General features: G+C 39.4%; 1 protein-coding gene across 1 annotated transcript; it reads right to left on the minus strand.

Moving 5' to 3' along the window:
- Positions 1-12985: 12985 nt before the first annotated feature.
- Positions 12986-15790, minus strand: LOC141498193 (CCR4-NOT transcription complex subunit 7-like). Its single transcript, XM_074201169.1, has 2 exons — positions 14491-15790; positions 12986-14096 (listed from the first exon to the last, which is right to left on the minus strand). Exons 1-2 carry the CDS (start codon positions 15639-15641, stop codon positions 14036-14038), a joined length of 1212 nt encoding a protein of 403 aa, XP_074057270.1. The 5' UTR covers positions 15642-15790; the 3' UTR covers positions 12986-14035.
- Positions 15791-16255: the final 465 nt, after the last annotated feature.

Genomic DNA, 16255 nt, shown 5'->3' on the forward strand with positions numbered 1-16255 from the left:
ATGCATAATATTTATGGTACTGCACAGTTTATGTGTTTTGAAAAGTCAATATTGTTTGAAATCAATGTTATGATATCTAGATGCTAGTACAAAGGATCATAAAATTCTAGGGAATTACTATTGAGAAAAAATGTTCTGTTTGTTACCAGTTCTATTTGTGTACTACATTTTGTGAGTTATTTCATGGTTACTGTGTTAGGAAAAGTGTGTTTCTGATAGAAATAATGTTTTTGCTATAAGAATTGTATGCAGAAAAGTGTATTTTCAGTAATTTCTAGTGAAGCATAACAGTTTTGGGGGGGAGATAGAAAACAAACTCCCTTTTTTTCATAGGTTCAGTGTATCAGTATTCACATATTTTACTTTCATGCCATTTTCTAGGAAAGTTGTCCCCCCCCCCCCATGGAACTTGAAGATTGCCTGTATTTATTTCAAACGGGGTGGACTCCACAGTATAAGGACCCTCCAAGCTCTGACATTCATGTTCCAAGGTCCCTTCCAGCTCTGACAATCTGACTTGGGTTTCATATCTCTACTATTCTGATTCCCAGAGGCCCTGAATTCAGGCAAATATTTATGTACCTACCAATAATGTTCTAGAACAGAGAGTAGAAAGGAGCCCCTTTTTCCTGGACCCTGTCTTCCATAGAGAGTCCAGAGGGCAAGAGAACTCCCCCCAACAGCTCCCAAAGCACTTTATTCTAGCTAATGTTGCTATACCCCCAAGTTCATCCTCAGCATCTAGCAGTGAACTTGCTCCTAAGGTCCATAGACAAAAACTGCTCTCTCCAATGATGAAGCAAGGAGCTGTTGTTCATTTGTTTCCAAATCTTCATGATTCTGATAGTGTACATGGGATTTTATTGGCAAAGATATTAGAGTGGTTTGCTATTTCCTTCTCCAGTGGATAAGGCAAATAGAGGTTAAATGAATTGCCCAGGGTCACACATCTAGTAAGTGTCTGTAGTCAGATTTGCATTCAGGTCTTTCTGACTCCAGACCTAGTTCTCTCTTCAGTGAGCCACTTGAAGCAAGAAAGAGAACCCATTATAGAAGGAATGACTTGTTTCTTGGGAATCTCCATCTTGCACTCAACACACAGCACAGAAGAAACAGAGTGGTGCCTAATCTTGGGCTGTTGCTGTATTTATTGTTCTATAGGTTTTGTTGCTGTTGTTATATTCTTATTATATTCTTTTTTTGCATTTCTATCCCTTCTTACTAATTCATATCCCTTCCTCTATTCACACCCAGACTGTGCTATTTTTTGTCTTTATATAAGGGAGCATCAAATCCCCGAAAACACACAGTAGTCCAGATTGGGAGTGGAGACTATAGGCCCCATAGCTGGAAGATGTTTCAGAATTCATGTGGAAGCATCCTCCTCATTGTTTAGAAGAGAAAAGGGAAGCTCAAGAAGGGTCCCTGATTTGCCCAAGGTCACCCAAATGTCTCAGTCTAATAGGTGGTAGGAACTAGGTCCTTTGACTTCTAAACCAACCATCTTCTGATTCCACCACTAGATTAGGAGCTCAGATGCTTCTTTGGGGACCTTGCTATTCCTCTCAGTCCAGATTATCCACTCACTCAGCCTCTCAGGAACCCTAACAAAATCAGCCAGACTTCCTCCCAGAAAGGTCTTCTCTAACCTAGGTACTTGAAATCCTTCATAAGCAGCTTGCAACTGGGAGCCAGATCCAAGAATTGCTGAATGTCAGAACGGGAAGGGATCATTGAGTTTTAATTCCCTCAAATTATTACTTATGCATATGTTTTATACTAAGGAGAAACTATAAAATGCTTATATATATATATATATATATATATATATATATATATATACTCTTCAATAGATCCTTCCCAGCCCTTTCCTACACATTAGTAGTTAATAATTTCTCTGAAATGACCTCCCATTTACATTGAATAAGTCTTGTATGTGTTTTCATGTTGTAAACTCATTAAAATGTGAGCTCCTTTAGGGCATATATTTCTTATCTTTGTTTCCTGAAATTAGCACAGTGTCTGACATTTCATAATGCTTATTGATGGGGCAGCTAGATGATGCAGTGATAGAGCACAGGCCCTGGAGTCAGGAGGATCTGAGTTCAAATCCTACTTCAGACACTTGACATGTACTAGCTGTGTGATCCTGGGCAAGTCACTTAACCCCAGTTGGCTTGCCAAAAAAAGTAAATACTTACTGGTTGACTAGTTCCCCCACCCCATCTATTCCTTCTTCACATCACTTTTGTCATCTACACACCCCAGTCCTTTCCATGTTCCACTTCTATTGCAATGTCCCTCTACTTTCTCAGTATATGCATTCTTATTTCTGTTTTCCTCTCTGTTCCCCATGTGTATGTCCATGTCTGCATCTTTCCCCACTCTCAACATTCCTTTTCTCTTTCTCTGTATTGAACCTCTTCCCCCCCCTGCCCCTCTCCTCTCTGTGTGACTTCCTGTTCCCTTTTGCCATTCTCATCTCCCTCAGACTCATTCATCCTCAACCTGTTTTTCAGCATCACCTATGATTTCTGTTCTTCCCTCTCTCTGGTCTCCTAGCCCCTGAACTAATCTGACTTTTCTCTTCAGGAATGACACTAGAGTGTTGCTCATTTGAACTGCAGATTATCTTCCTCTCTTGACTCTCCTCACCTCTGTCCAATCGCTCCTCATTCTCTGCCACTCCTCTGATCTCCCCTCATTCTCCCAAGCTCCTAATGGAGTAAAGGAAGTCCCTTCATTGGGCTAGCTGGGTCTACTACAGGTTTCTGTTGTCAAGTTTCAATTGAGTACTCCCTGTTATATCACTGCTTTTTTAACTTGGTCAATCCTTTCCTTGTCTGTGAAATCCATTCCTAACCTTCTCTTGAGCCCTTAAAGCCTCTTCCATCACTTTTTTCTACCAGGGCAATTTACTTTTTTTTACTGAGATAACAACTATTCTCCTCAACTGCATACTTCAATTTCTCTTTATTTTTTGTTTTATTAATACTCTTTAAAATGTTACCCCTTCACATTGACCCAAATTCTCAGAATCTTTCTCGGACTTCTGTTCCTCAAAACAAAGAAGCATTGAGGAAAGAAAAGTGACACACTAACCATATCCAATAACATACTATCTCCCAATTTCTCAATGTTCTCTTTTCCCTTGACTTTCTCCTTCACCCTACCACAGCAATGTTCATGGCCTTGATCTTGTCATCACCCACAAGTGTTCCTGGTCACAAACTCTGAAATTCTTTTATTTGATCATGTTCTGTTGTCATTCCACCCCTCCCAACAAGCCTTGTAACTCCCCTGTTCTTCCTTCTCACTATGGCCACCAGTCCCTCCACTTGTCAGTTTTTTCCAGTCCAATACACTTCACACTGGCTACACTCTGTCCTTCCCCATTTTTTATCCCTTGGTGAACCAGTTCAACTCTACACTGTCTTCTTGAGTCTTCATCCTATCAAAGATCTTGTCATTCCAGATCCCAACCTTGGATTACTACCACCTTTCATGGCTTTCCCTCTTACTCACATGCTACTCACTGTAGGTAGAGAATAGCAAAACTTTGATGACTGGATTTATTTTCCACAATCTCAACTGGGCCCTCACTGTAGCAAGGCAGTCTTTTTCATCTTCTTTAATCATTGCACTATCCCATTCAGTACAGCTGCTTTTCCAAGTCTTTTCATCCGTCCTCAACCTTCCACTACCCCCCATTCAGTTGTCTCATATCTCACTGAAAGAATTGAAGCAAGTCACTTGAAAGTACCCTTTTCCTCTCTGGTCCTGCTCTCATATTATGTTGTCCCCATTATGTCACTCTTCAGTCTTGTTTCACATGAAGGAGTGGTCCATCTCCTTGTTAAATCTTATTCCACTGTATACAGAAGTGATTTCTGTCTTCTTCAGCAGATTTCCCCATCTATAGCTTTGATTCTCACACTAATCTTCATTCTACTCCTGTCTACTGATTGCTTCCATTGCCTACAAACTTGCTCATTTCTTCCTGACCTTCACAGAATCCCATCTCTCCTCTCTGTGACTAAACAACTTGAGAAGGCTTGAGGTACCTTTCCAAGGAAAGAGGCAATACTAGAATTGAAGGCAAGAGTCATGGATTCAGATTTTCTAACCTTGTGACCTTGGGCACTAACTTCAGTTTCCTCACCAGTAAAGTAAGGTTTGACAAGTTGATCACAGAGATCTCTTCTGTGACAAATCAACAAGTATTTGTTAAGTGACTACTTTATGCAAGGCATTGTGGTAAATGTTAAGGATTCCAAGAAAATTAAAAAAAAATAAAAAGCAATTCCCTGCCCTCAAGGCTTGTCCTTATCTGTATTTGATGAGGAATAGCTGTCTTAGGAGAGGCTCTGGCTGCTCTCCTGCCTGTGCTCTGTTCTGTGGTTGACCACATTCTAGTGCTAAGTTAAAAGGAGGATGGTTCACCCAAAAGGAATGATCAGAACTCTGCAAGGCCAAGGGAGGTAGTGAATTTCCCTTTTCCCATTGTTTTCAAGTGGAGGCTGGATTACCACTTGTTAGGGATACTGTTGAAGTGATACCCACACTAGGCGGGAATTGGATAGGAAGACTTCTAAGATACATTCTCCCTCTCTCCTAGTTCATATGGTCTGGAAAGATCCACTGAGTTTCTATCCCTTTTAAACAATGTCTGCTCTGGAGTCACTTATCTAATTCTTCCTTGCCACTATATATTGGCAAAGTAAACACTTGAACTTTCTTCAGTTATGGGCATTTAGGTTTCAGATCGATGTCCATGGGAAGTAAGAACTGAGGAAGATGGGCATGAGATGGCTTTGAGTCCTACACTTTCCCTCCTTCCACTCTGTAAACTTTATCAACTCATCCCCAGGTCCTCTGAAAAAGAACTACTCACAGATGGTCTTAGGGGCACATCCAAAGGTGGGGAGCTATGGAGCTTGGGTGGCTCTGACTCTCAGCACATTGAACCAGAACTACCCTCCTACCTTCCCTTTCAGACCAACTTTTAATCCAAGGAAAACATGTGATCTAATCTCATAGAAGAGACCTCTAGATGCTATCTGTTCTAGTCCCAATCTCCATGAAGCATGTTGCCTTAGACTAGATGAAAGAAAAGATCTTCAAGGAAAGAGATTGCAGGAGTTCCTTCACTTTCTGAATCATTCCTGGGTCTATTAACAAAAAAATAAAAATTCAAACTCTATAAGTATGTGAATATAATAGTGAAAGAGGTGATTGGGGCTTGAGAGTTCCAGGTTCTGACATTTCAAAACTACCTATGTTACCATTAACCCTTCTCAACCTTGGTTTTCTTATCTGTAAAACAGGTAAAATGGAGGAAACAATATACACATTGGCCAAGTAATAGGAAGTAGTACAGTCCAGCTCCCCACCACAATTAATCCCACAAAAATCTAGAAATCATACCTGATTAAATCCTAATTATGAAATCCAAAGAATGATCACAATAGTAAGTTATTTTTCCAGCCCAGCTTCATATGGTTAGGCTACAGTTAGTGCAAATTCAAATAATGCAGTATTTGTTTCAGTGTAAATTATAAAATTGTCCAAAATCCTATATAATGTGAACCCAAATTGAGTTAATGTGAGCCAGTCTGGGTTTTTTTGAGACAATAAATAATATTATTAAAGAGAATGACAGTAATGAGACAACAGGTATAAAATGCACCTTAATTTTTGGGCCCCAAATTTGAAAAACAAAGGTATTACATAAAATTATTGAATTCAAGTTTTATTCATCATTAAAATTCATACATCTCCTCATCACTGTCAAAACTCCTATCCATTAGTTTGTCCTTATCTGTGTTTGATGAGGAATCGCTGTCTTAGGAGAGGCTCTGAGTGCTCTCCTGCCTGGTCTGTGGTTGACCACAAGCCCTCCCTGGGCATGCTTAGCTGGACCATTTTGGTTCATGAGCCTGAAGCACCCATGGTATTCTCCTTGGAAATCAGTCACTTCTTTTTTATTAGCAATTTTTCTGGCCTCCTGCTGAACCATCTTTGTGGACACAGGAATTACAGGTGCCCTTTGCTCTTCAGTTCATCTCTTCAATTCCCTCTCTAACTCAGGCCATTTGACTGACTTGCTTCTCCTGTCTTTCCTCTACCAGAGGGTTTTCAGGAGGGTTTCTTCTTCCTGTAGTCAGTCTCAGATTGTTTACTCAGTTGGAAGAGTACAAAACTGGTATTCAAAAGCATGATTTCCATTCTCTTTTGCAAATTGGATCAATTTGAACTTGAATTCAGCACTGTACAAAATTCTTTTCTGAGCCATTTCTGGGCAGAACGTGACAAAATGTCACCTATTATACTGGAAACAAATGTGAAACAATGAGTGCAAACACAAGAAGCACAGAAAAGGGGGAAATGCAAGTAAAAAGATCTATAACCACTGTATAAGATGCTCCTAGTTTTTAGACCCCAAGTTTTTTGGAAAATGGTACATCTTATACATGGGTAAATTCAGTACCAAAACTTGTGGGATGGAGCAAAAGCAGTAATCAGCAGAAAATGTATATCTCTAAATGCTTATATCAATAAAAATAAAGAGCAGACCAATGAATTGGGTATGCAATTAAAAAAATTAAAAAAGAACAAATTAAAAATCCTCATTTAAACCACAAATTGGAAATTCTAAAATTTAAAGTAAGATTAATAAAATTAAATGTAAGAAAATCATTCAATTAATAAATAAAACTAGGAGTTGATTTTATGAAAAAAGAAATAAAAAGTTAAATCATTGGTTAATATGATTAAAAGAGAAAAGAGAACCAAATCACTAGAATAAAGATGAAAAGAGTGAATATTCCACTAATAGAGATTAAATTAAAGCAATTATTGGGAGTTACTTTGCACAATTTCATGGGTATAAGACTTTTAAAATTTGTATTTCTCTAACTATTGGTGATTTGGAGCATTTTACATGGTTTTTGATAGCCTTTGTGAACTGCTTGTTCAGCTTCTTAGATCAAATAGTAAAAGAATGACTTATTTGGAAATGGTTCTTATTGGCAAGGTGAATTAAGTGCGAGATCTGGAGTCAGAAAACCTTTTCTTCCTTAGTTCAAATTTGATTTCTAGTCTGGAGTTTTATCATGATGCCACACTATCAGTCCTTGCTTGCCTCTCAATCTATGTGGATGCATTGAACAGCTTCATGCCATGTTACCAAGGGGTGTGTCAGTTAATTTTTTTAAGAGTCCTTCACAAGATGGACAAAATGAAGAATAACCCTGATGGAAATACTACCAGCAGACAAAAAGAAGAAGCTTATTATTATATAATAATAGAAATGTGATGTAACAGAATGTCATGAATGTGGTCATAGCAGCTTTAAAAGAGAACAAGATGTCTGAATGCAACATGAAGGCAAAACAATAGAAAAAGACTAGATTGGATTAGGTTTTGGGGAATTGCAAACAATTTGCAGAAATAAAAGTGTTAAATAGATCAATTTTTAACTGTATGAAGATTAAAATTTAAAAATGCATTCCTGTGAGTAGAGCAGTCACTTAGGCAAATGTTTCAAGATTATTTAAACTATGAAAACAAATGAACAGAAAGTGGATGGGGGTAGCTAGTTAGCGCAGTGGATAGAGCACTGGCCCTGGAGTCAGGAGTGCCTGGGTTCAAATCCTGTCTCAGACACTTAATAATTACCTAGCTGTGTGGCCTTGGGCAAGCCGCTTAACTCCATTTTCCTTGCAAAAACCTAAAAAAAAACCTCAACCCCTCTGCCATCTCCTGCTTAAAGAAATCTTTCCCAGGGGCAGCTAGGTGGTACAGTGGATAGAGCACTGGCCCTGGAGTCAGGTGGACCTGAGTTCAAATGTGACCTCAGACACTTAATAATTGCCTAGCTGTGTGACCTTGGACAAGTCACTTTACCCCATTGCCTTAAAGTAAAATAAAAAAAAGAAATCTTTCCCGCCCTTCTTCAAAAAAAAAAATAAAGTGGATGGCAAAGAAACTTTTCCTGCAAACACTGATTGCAGCAAAAATCAAGTTCAACAAAATTTTAAAATTAACAAAAGGAAAACAATAGATATATACAAAAATGTCACCATGAAAATCTATTATGGTGCAGGAATGATCAAATAGAAACTCAGAAGAAGAGAATGACTTCAAAACGTTTACAAGTAAAACCTCAAAACAAAAACAAGATATAGACACAAATTCAAATAGAATTCCTGGAACAAATGAAGCAGGTGTTTTTTTAAATTTAAATATTTTTTTTTTAGTTTTTGCAAGGTAATGGGGTTAAGCAGTTTGCTCAAGGCCACACAGCTAGGTAATTATTAAGTGTCTGAGGCCTTATTTGAACTCAGATACTCCTGACTCCAGGGCTGGTGCTCTATCCACTGCGTCACCTAGCCACCCCTAAATAATTTTTTAAAAATATCATGAGCATACAATAGGAAAGAATTGAAAAAGAATTTAAAACTGTGGAGAAAAAACTTGGAAGAAAAATAGCTTAACAAAAAAAAGAAAAAGAAAAATAGCTTAACAAAAACTTAATTTATGAAAGTTATAGACTCCTTTAAACTTAGAATGAACTAAGTATAAGTTAATATTTTCATGCAACTAAAAGAAATATTAAAGCAAAATTAAAAACCCAGCCAAAAGAGAAGAAAACATCTTTTATAAAATACTTTCATAGAAAACTGATCAAGGGGAGATCATTTAAGCCACAACCAACAAAATAACCTAGACATTATATTTCAAGAAATATTTTTCTTAAAAACTTATCTCAGAAGAGGCAACTGCAAAAACAAACTTGATTTTGAAAATAGAGAAACTACATTTTATTGAAATGTACCATAGACAATGAAGTAATATAAATAATACATACATATGCACTGATATATGACCTAAATGATTAAAAGAAAAGTTAATTGAGTTTTATTGAGAAATAAATAGTGCAATTATAATAGTGGGCAATCTCAACATACCCTCCTTTCAAACTTATGGAAATCTAACTCCCCAAAGTGAAAAAAAAAAGTAAGTTAAGACCTGAGTTCATTTTTAGATGTTAAGTCATTTAGAAATGGTAGACCTCTGGAAGTGATTGTAGAAGAATAAAAAGGAAGAAAAGGTTGAAAATGAATTGGAAACCAAATAACTTAAGCCTAAAGAATGGGTGGTCCAAAGAAAAAAAATTTAGAACTAATTAATAATCTCATTAAAGATAATGAAATTAGTAAGTAAGCATAAAAAATTTCAGGATGCTACCTAACCAAAGCAGACCTTGGAAAAATTTAGAGTTCTAAATACTTTCATCCACAAGAGAGAAAAATAACATATTAATGAATTGGGCATGCAATTAATACATCTAAAAAACTCACAAATTTTAAAATCTCAATTAAACTTCAAAATAAGAATTTTGAAAATCAAAAAACAGATTAAGAAAAATATCATTAAACTAATAAATTCGGAGCTGCTTTCTGGAAAAGAAATAAGAAATAAAAGATAAAAGATAAAAGAGATAAAACTTCCTTTTGTGATGTGAATATGGTCCTGATACCTAAACCAGGAAGAGTCAGACATAGAGAAATAAAACTAAGATATAGACAAACATAGATGTAAATAATTAAAATAAAATATTAGCTATGACACGATTGCAATATATCACAAGAGTTATATACCAGTTTATACCAGGATAGTAGAATGTTAATCTAGTAACATTTGTTGCTGCTCAGTTGCTTTCATTCGTATCTGATTTTTTGTTGACCCCATTTGGAATTTTCTCGGCAAAGATACTAGTGATTTTGCCATTTCTTTTTCCAGCTCATTTTACATATGAGGAAACAGAGGCAAATGGGGTTAAGTGTCTTGCCCAGAGTCACACAGTTAGTAGGTATCTGAGACCAGATTTGAACACAGCAAGATGAGTTTTCCTGACTTCATGCCTGGGGTTCTATTCACTGTGACACCTAGCTGCTTTTTCAATATAATAATGAACTGTATTAATAACAATAGCAACAAAATCATGTGATTTTATTAATAAATTCAGAAAAAAGTTTTTGGCAATGTATGGCAACCATGACTAAAAAAAACAACATCACCATAAAGCATAGGAACAAATGAATCTTTCCTATGATAAGTGTTATTCATCTCAAAGCAAGAGACAGCATTTTCTTTCATGGGATTTGCTGTCAAACTTAAATAGAAACTGGGGCTCCTAAGCTCCTAAGGATCCCTGTGGGCCACATATGGACTGCTTTTTAAAATATAATATTAATTTATATTTTGTTGTATTTTTATTTATTTTGTTAAATATTTCCTAATTTTATTTTAATCTATTCTGGTTGCATTTAGCAGGTCAATACTTTTTACCTAGAACATCATCACTACTATTATTTAATACAAAGCTAGAAATACTAGATAAGACAAGAAAAGGAAATAAAGGGATAAACACATGAAAATAGAAAATAAAAAAATATCATTTTTGTCTATGATAATGATTTACTTAGAGAACTCCAGAGTCAAGTAAAAATTATTTGAAAAAGTGACTTCATAAAATTTTCAAACTACAAAACAAAGTTAACTCATCAGTATTTCTATAAATGACCAACAAAATACAATAGAAAAGAAATCAGAAAGAGAAATTCCATTTAAAATTACAGTGTATAAAATACTTGGAAGTCTCCTTGCCAAAATACAAATCAACTATATAAATATAAAAATAACCAGCATCTCTATAGCATTATAAGATGTACAAAGGCTTTTATATATGTTGACATTTTGATTTTCCCAACAACTCTGTGAGGTAGGTGCAATTATTATCCCCATTTTACACATGAGGAAACTTGAGGCTTAGAGAGATAAGTGTCTTGCCTAGGGTCACACAGCTACTTGAGGTCGAATTCAAAGTCCCATCTTTCCTTACTCCAAGTCCCAATCCTTTCTTCACTGAACCCCCTTATTGTCTTAGAATACAGACTACAGGATACAGCTATAAAGTGATCCTTATACAAAAGATAAACCTCAATGACAGGAAGAATATGAGTTGTTCAGGAATAGACCAAGTCAATCTGATAACCTTATGATTCTTCCTAAATTAATTTGCTTATTTAATGTCATGACAATCACAGTGCCAAAAGACTACTTTAGAAAATTAGGAAAAATTAATGATAAAATTAATTTGAAGGGGAAAAATCCAAGTCTTAAGGGAAATAACAGAAAAAAGTGGGAAGGAAAATGTTTTGTATATCTAACTATCTACAAATCAGTAATAATTTTACAAGTTTGGTTTTGGTTAAGAAACAGAAAAGTTGATCCTTGAAAGAGATTAGGTAAATGACATATAGAAGCAAATGAACACAGTAGTTCAGTGTTCAATAACCCACAGGCTTTAGCTACTGGAGTAAGAACTCACTATTTGACAAAAACTGCTTAGAAAACAGGACAACAGACTAGCAGAAATTAGTTATTGACCAGCATCTCATATCTTATGCCAAGAGGGAATTCAAATGGGAGGGCAGGGAGGAAGATTTAATGGTGTGTGAAAGTCCTCAGAAGGCAGAAATCACTATAAAGATGTAAAGGATTCCTCTTGAGTCTTACTAAAATCTTTCCTTGCTGTGTTCCACATTCTCTCTTCAGTTCTTCCCCAAACCTCCTACTCTGCCCCCATTGTGGAGGGGCTGCTCACCTCACGGCAGGAACCCAGACTCCCCACTTCTTTTTTTGTTTTTCTTTTGTTTGCAAGGCAAATGCGGTTAAGTGACTTACTTGCCCAAGGCAAGGTAATTAAGTGTTTGAGGTCAGATTTGAACTCTGGTACTCCTGACTCCAGGGCTGGTGCTCTATCCACTAAACCACCTAGCTGCCCCTCCCCACTTCTTTAAAGCACATTGTACTTTAGGACTGCTTTCCCCTTTCTGGGATCAACAATCAAATTTCTTGATGCCCCATGCCTGGAACATTTCTGTAGAAGGGGAGATCTGGCTGCCAGTTCTGTAGCAACTTGGGATATAGCTGTGGCTGGTGTCAGGACAGGGAATTTTAGGTTTACACCAGAGTGTGGGAGCCAGGGCAGTTGAGGAAGGGAGGGGAAGATGGAGGAAGGCAGAGAAGGAAGAAAAGAAAGGGAAGATGGAGAGGAGGAGAAGGAAGAGGAGGATGGAGGAGAAGAAAAAGGAAATGACATGAAAGAAGAGGACTAGGGAGAGGAGGGGAAAGGGAAGGGGAGTCAGAGAAAATAGAAAATAGAAAGAAAATAGAGGGAGAGGAAAAGGCAGGAACTCCAGGCTTTAGACTTGAAAAACCCAGACCAGACCTTTAGCAGGCCTCCTATTGAACTGCACATGCTGAACAAGTGCTAGGCTTTGGACAGGACCAGTGGGTATGGGCCAAGGGGACTAACTCCCAGGGAGCCTTGTCCTGCCTGACCATCTCTTTGGATTGTGGAGGAAGCAGGAAACAACCACAGTATGACCCCATTACATATGGGTGTACCCAACCATCTTAGGGGAGGATTTCTCAACAAGCACCAGACAATACGATCAATCAACAAACATTTATTAAGTCCTTACTATGGCCAAACACTGTGCTAAGCGCTGGGGGTACAATGAAAGGCAAAAATCAGGATCTGGGCTCTCAAGGAGCTCACATTCTAGTAGAAGAGACAACTTGTAAAGAACTAGTTACAAACAAGATATAGACAGGAAGGTGGAAGGCAATGTGCGAGGGGAAGGCACTAGCAGCTGAGGGAGCTGGGAAAGGCCTCGTGCAGAGATGTCCTGCAGCCTGAGCCTTGAAGGAAGCCAGAAAGTTTGAGAACTATACCCTCCATAGAATGCCTGCTGTGTGGATGGGCACTGGCAGTGACACCACCTTCTCTTTTCCCAATCCTTCCTTCTTGCCCTCACCAACCACCTGGCTATGGCTGAACTTTTGCTCATTCCCTTTCCTCCCTCCCCCACTCACCTCCCACTCTTCCTTCTACTCCCTCATTAAAGTGGAGGACTAGGAATATCCTTCCTCCCCAATGCCATCTCCCTACACCACCAATACTCTTAACTTTTCTTTTTTTGCGGTTCCTCAATCTATATTTCCCACTAAGTTAAGTTTCTAGAACACTTAAATGACAGAGTTCTAAGGATAAGAGAGGCAAACCCATCTGGCAAAAAGATAACAGTTACTGATTGGAGTGCAGATAACACACTCAACCACACTTGCCATCTATCATTTCTGAATAGTACTTAATTACTGAGGGTCAAATTCTTCCTTCACATGCTCTGGCCTGGTCACATACTCTGCATGGCTAAGAAAGTACTTCACAGTTATTTCTGTCAATAGATAGAAAATATATGGCAAAAATATACACACAAAAATAAATAATCATTATAGTCTTCATATAAGTAATATTCAAGTTAATTCTGGGGACTTTTTGTTGTTTTTACACGACTGAATTAATTTTGTCTTTCTAGGAACTACAAAAGCGCAATATCATTTCTTCAAATTTAATTTGATATAAAATATATCTATGGTGCCTTTGCTCTCTTTGGACTTGCATTTCTAAAGCTGACTTGCAGAATCATCACATCAAACACATGATAAACATGACTATATTAAAAGGATGGGGGAATTAGGAGAAAGAAGAAATGCTGGTAAATTAAAAGCCAGAAAGGAAATAAAAAGAAAGAGGACAACAGAACCTTAGACTAACTCTCCTTGGATGCCAGCTCCCTGACCAAGCTTGAAAAGCTAGTCAAAGAGGACTTTCCTGAAGTTATAAAGCTAGATTGAAACATTTAGTTCAGTCACAGATCTAATACATATAGCAATTTAAAACCATGATACTAGAGGTGCATAGAAGATGAAACACCAGGAAAAGCAGTCACTAAGCTCTTTTCCTTCTTGGGTTAGCTGAGCTAAATCAATAATTTACAGCACATTGGACATATTCTGCTCCATGGGTTCAAAACAAGGAAATGCTGTGTAAAACTGGTGGATGATCAATTTTCAAGCAAACACCAATTTTCTGCTAAAACAGAAGGTCTGAGTTGATTCAGTCTCCGTAGGTGTAGAACTGCTGGTCCTCAACCTCAAAGAGTGGCATCTCTTGCATGCTGGAAGAGACAAAAATGAAACAAGACATTATTACAGCCAGTGCTTATTCATCTGAGAATGGAAAGAGAGGAGGGATGGGGGCCAAATTAAGACCAAGTAGATATATTTACCAAAAGACTGAGTATGGCATGGAACTTTCCCCTTGGCCACACACACTTGCTAACAGGTGGATTAATACATTGCAAAATTCAACCTGAAACTGCTTCTATTTATCAGGATCTATTGTGGGAAGGAATGGTTATATTTAGTGCTGAAAGAGAAAGAGAAAACAGGTTGAGAAGCTAGGGTTAAAAAAAAAGCTTTATATTGACCAAGGGATTTAACTGGAGATAAAAACCTGTTGAAAAGCATGGGTTTAGGCATTTAAACAAATAGAACTGTTTTCTATTTTACCTCATGAAGGCTTGCTGGTCTCTCCATACTGGTTCTCTTCCATATTGGATGTACTGGATATATTGGACATTCTGGACATCAGGGATGGTACTCTGGAAGCTGTTTTGGTAACTGTTCTGGAAACCATTCTGGAAACTGTTCGGGTAGCTGCTCTGGAAGCAGTTCTGGTAGCTGCCTGGGTAGTTGTTCTGGAAGGTGTTTTGGTAGGTATTCTGGAAGGTGTTTTGTGTGCCACTAGGGGCGTCGTTCTGGGCTCTTCTTCGGCCACTGCTGTAGATATGAGATGCCCCCGAGCCAAGGCCATACAAGTAACCCGAATACTTGGCATCGTCGATGTGGTCTTCAAAGAACATTTCTCTCATTTTGAAAAAGGCCATACCCGTGAGGAGGGAATCGGACCCAGCCTGGTGCTGGGAGCCTATGCGCTCGAGCTCCAGCTGTGTGGCCACTTCCTGCAGTCCACCCCTGAGGCTTCTGCAGCTCTTCATGAGGTACTTGATATCATAGATGATCGGAAAGAACAAGCGGAGGATTTCGAAGAAGTCGTGGGCTTCTTCAGGCAATGGAGCATTGGTGAGAATCTTGATGAAGTAGCCAAAATCATAACCACTGTGAAAGGATAGCCACTTGACCCCTTCACACAGCACCACTCCCGATGTCATCAGGAGCTCTGCAAAATACTGGGCGTCTATGCCATCTTCCTCGTGCTTCTTGAACTGGATCCCGGAGGTGGTCAGGAGCTCTATGGAGTCCTGGGCGTACATGTCCTCCTTCAAATTGAATTTGAAATTGAACTGCCACGTGGAGGTTCCTGGAGGGCACTCTCCTTGCTCATTCATAAACGTCAGTCCCAGCTGGATTATCTTCAGCCAGTCGACATTGCACCGCAGGAGCTGGTACTGGTAGTCAGCGTAACTTCGGAATTCTCCAATGGGTCTGGCCACCACACCTGGAAACTCCGTGTCCATAGCCACGTAGTTATACTTCTGGATAACGGGGCGCATCTTCTTGATCTCCTCATCCAGGTTGCAAGCCCAAACTTCCCGAATCCGCGGGCTCTGCTCGGCATGGGCATCTGGCATGGTGAGCAGAGGCGGGGTGCGCGACAACGGCGGAGGCGTTTCGGACGCCAGCCGGCAGCAGCTTCTCATGGAACGGAGCAAAGATTCGCCTCCTAAAACACCTTTTCCGTCCCCCTTCACTCTTGTACCTGCGCCGGGGCTGCAGCGGTCGTGCTTCTACGCCTCCTCAGCCGCTGCTGCTGCCTCCTCACCATAGAGACGGCCTTCCGTGTCTGTGCCCCCTCCCACCTCCCTCGGTCCCTCCTCCTGTTCCGTCCCTCCCACCCACCCACCCCCACCCAACGCCTCCCGCTGGCCGCCTTGGGAAAGAAGGGGGCGCGAGAGCCGCGTGGCGCTGCCCCTCCCCTCTCCTAAGTCCAAATCCAGGGACTGTGTTGCGCGGTGACGTCAGCCTGACTGTGAACCGAGATGATGCTGGTACTGATAGTTATAATTATATGATATTACAAGAGATGTACGCGAGTGTTTCTAGGAGACCCCGGCAGAAAACGTCAGCCCCTGGCGAGGGGAGGGGGTGCTTTCCTTCAGGAACCCGTCGCCATAGCCGCTTTGCCCCCGCCTCCGCCTCCGCCTCCCCCTCCCGGGTCCTTTTCCTCCACCTCTGGCAGCCGCCGGGGCCTTTTGGATGTGATGATGCTTAAATGGATGGATGGATGGATGGATGCATGGATGGATGGATGCAT

Source organism: Macrotis lagotis, chromosome X (genome assembly GCF_037893015.1).
Source record: "Macrotis lagotis isolate mMagLag1 chromosome X, bilby.v1.9.chrom.fasta, whole genome shotgun sequence".
Taxonomy (NCBI): Eukaryota; Metazoa; Chordata; class Mammalia; order Peramelemorphia; family Peramelidae; genus Macrotis; species Macrotis lagotis.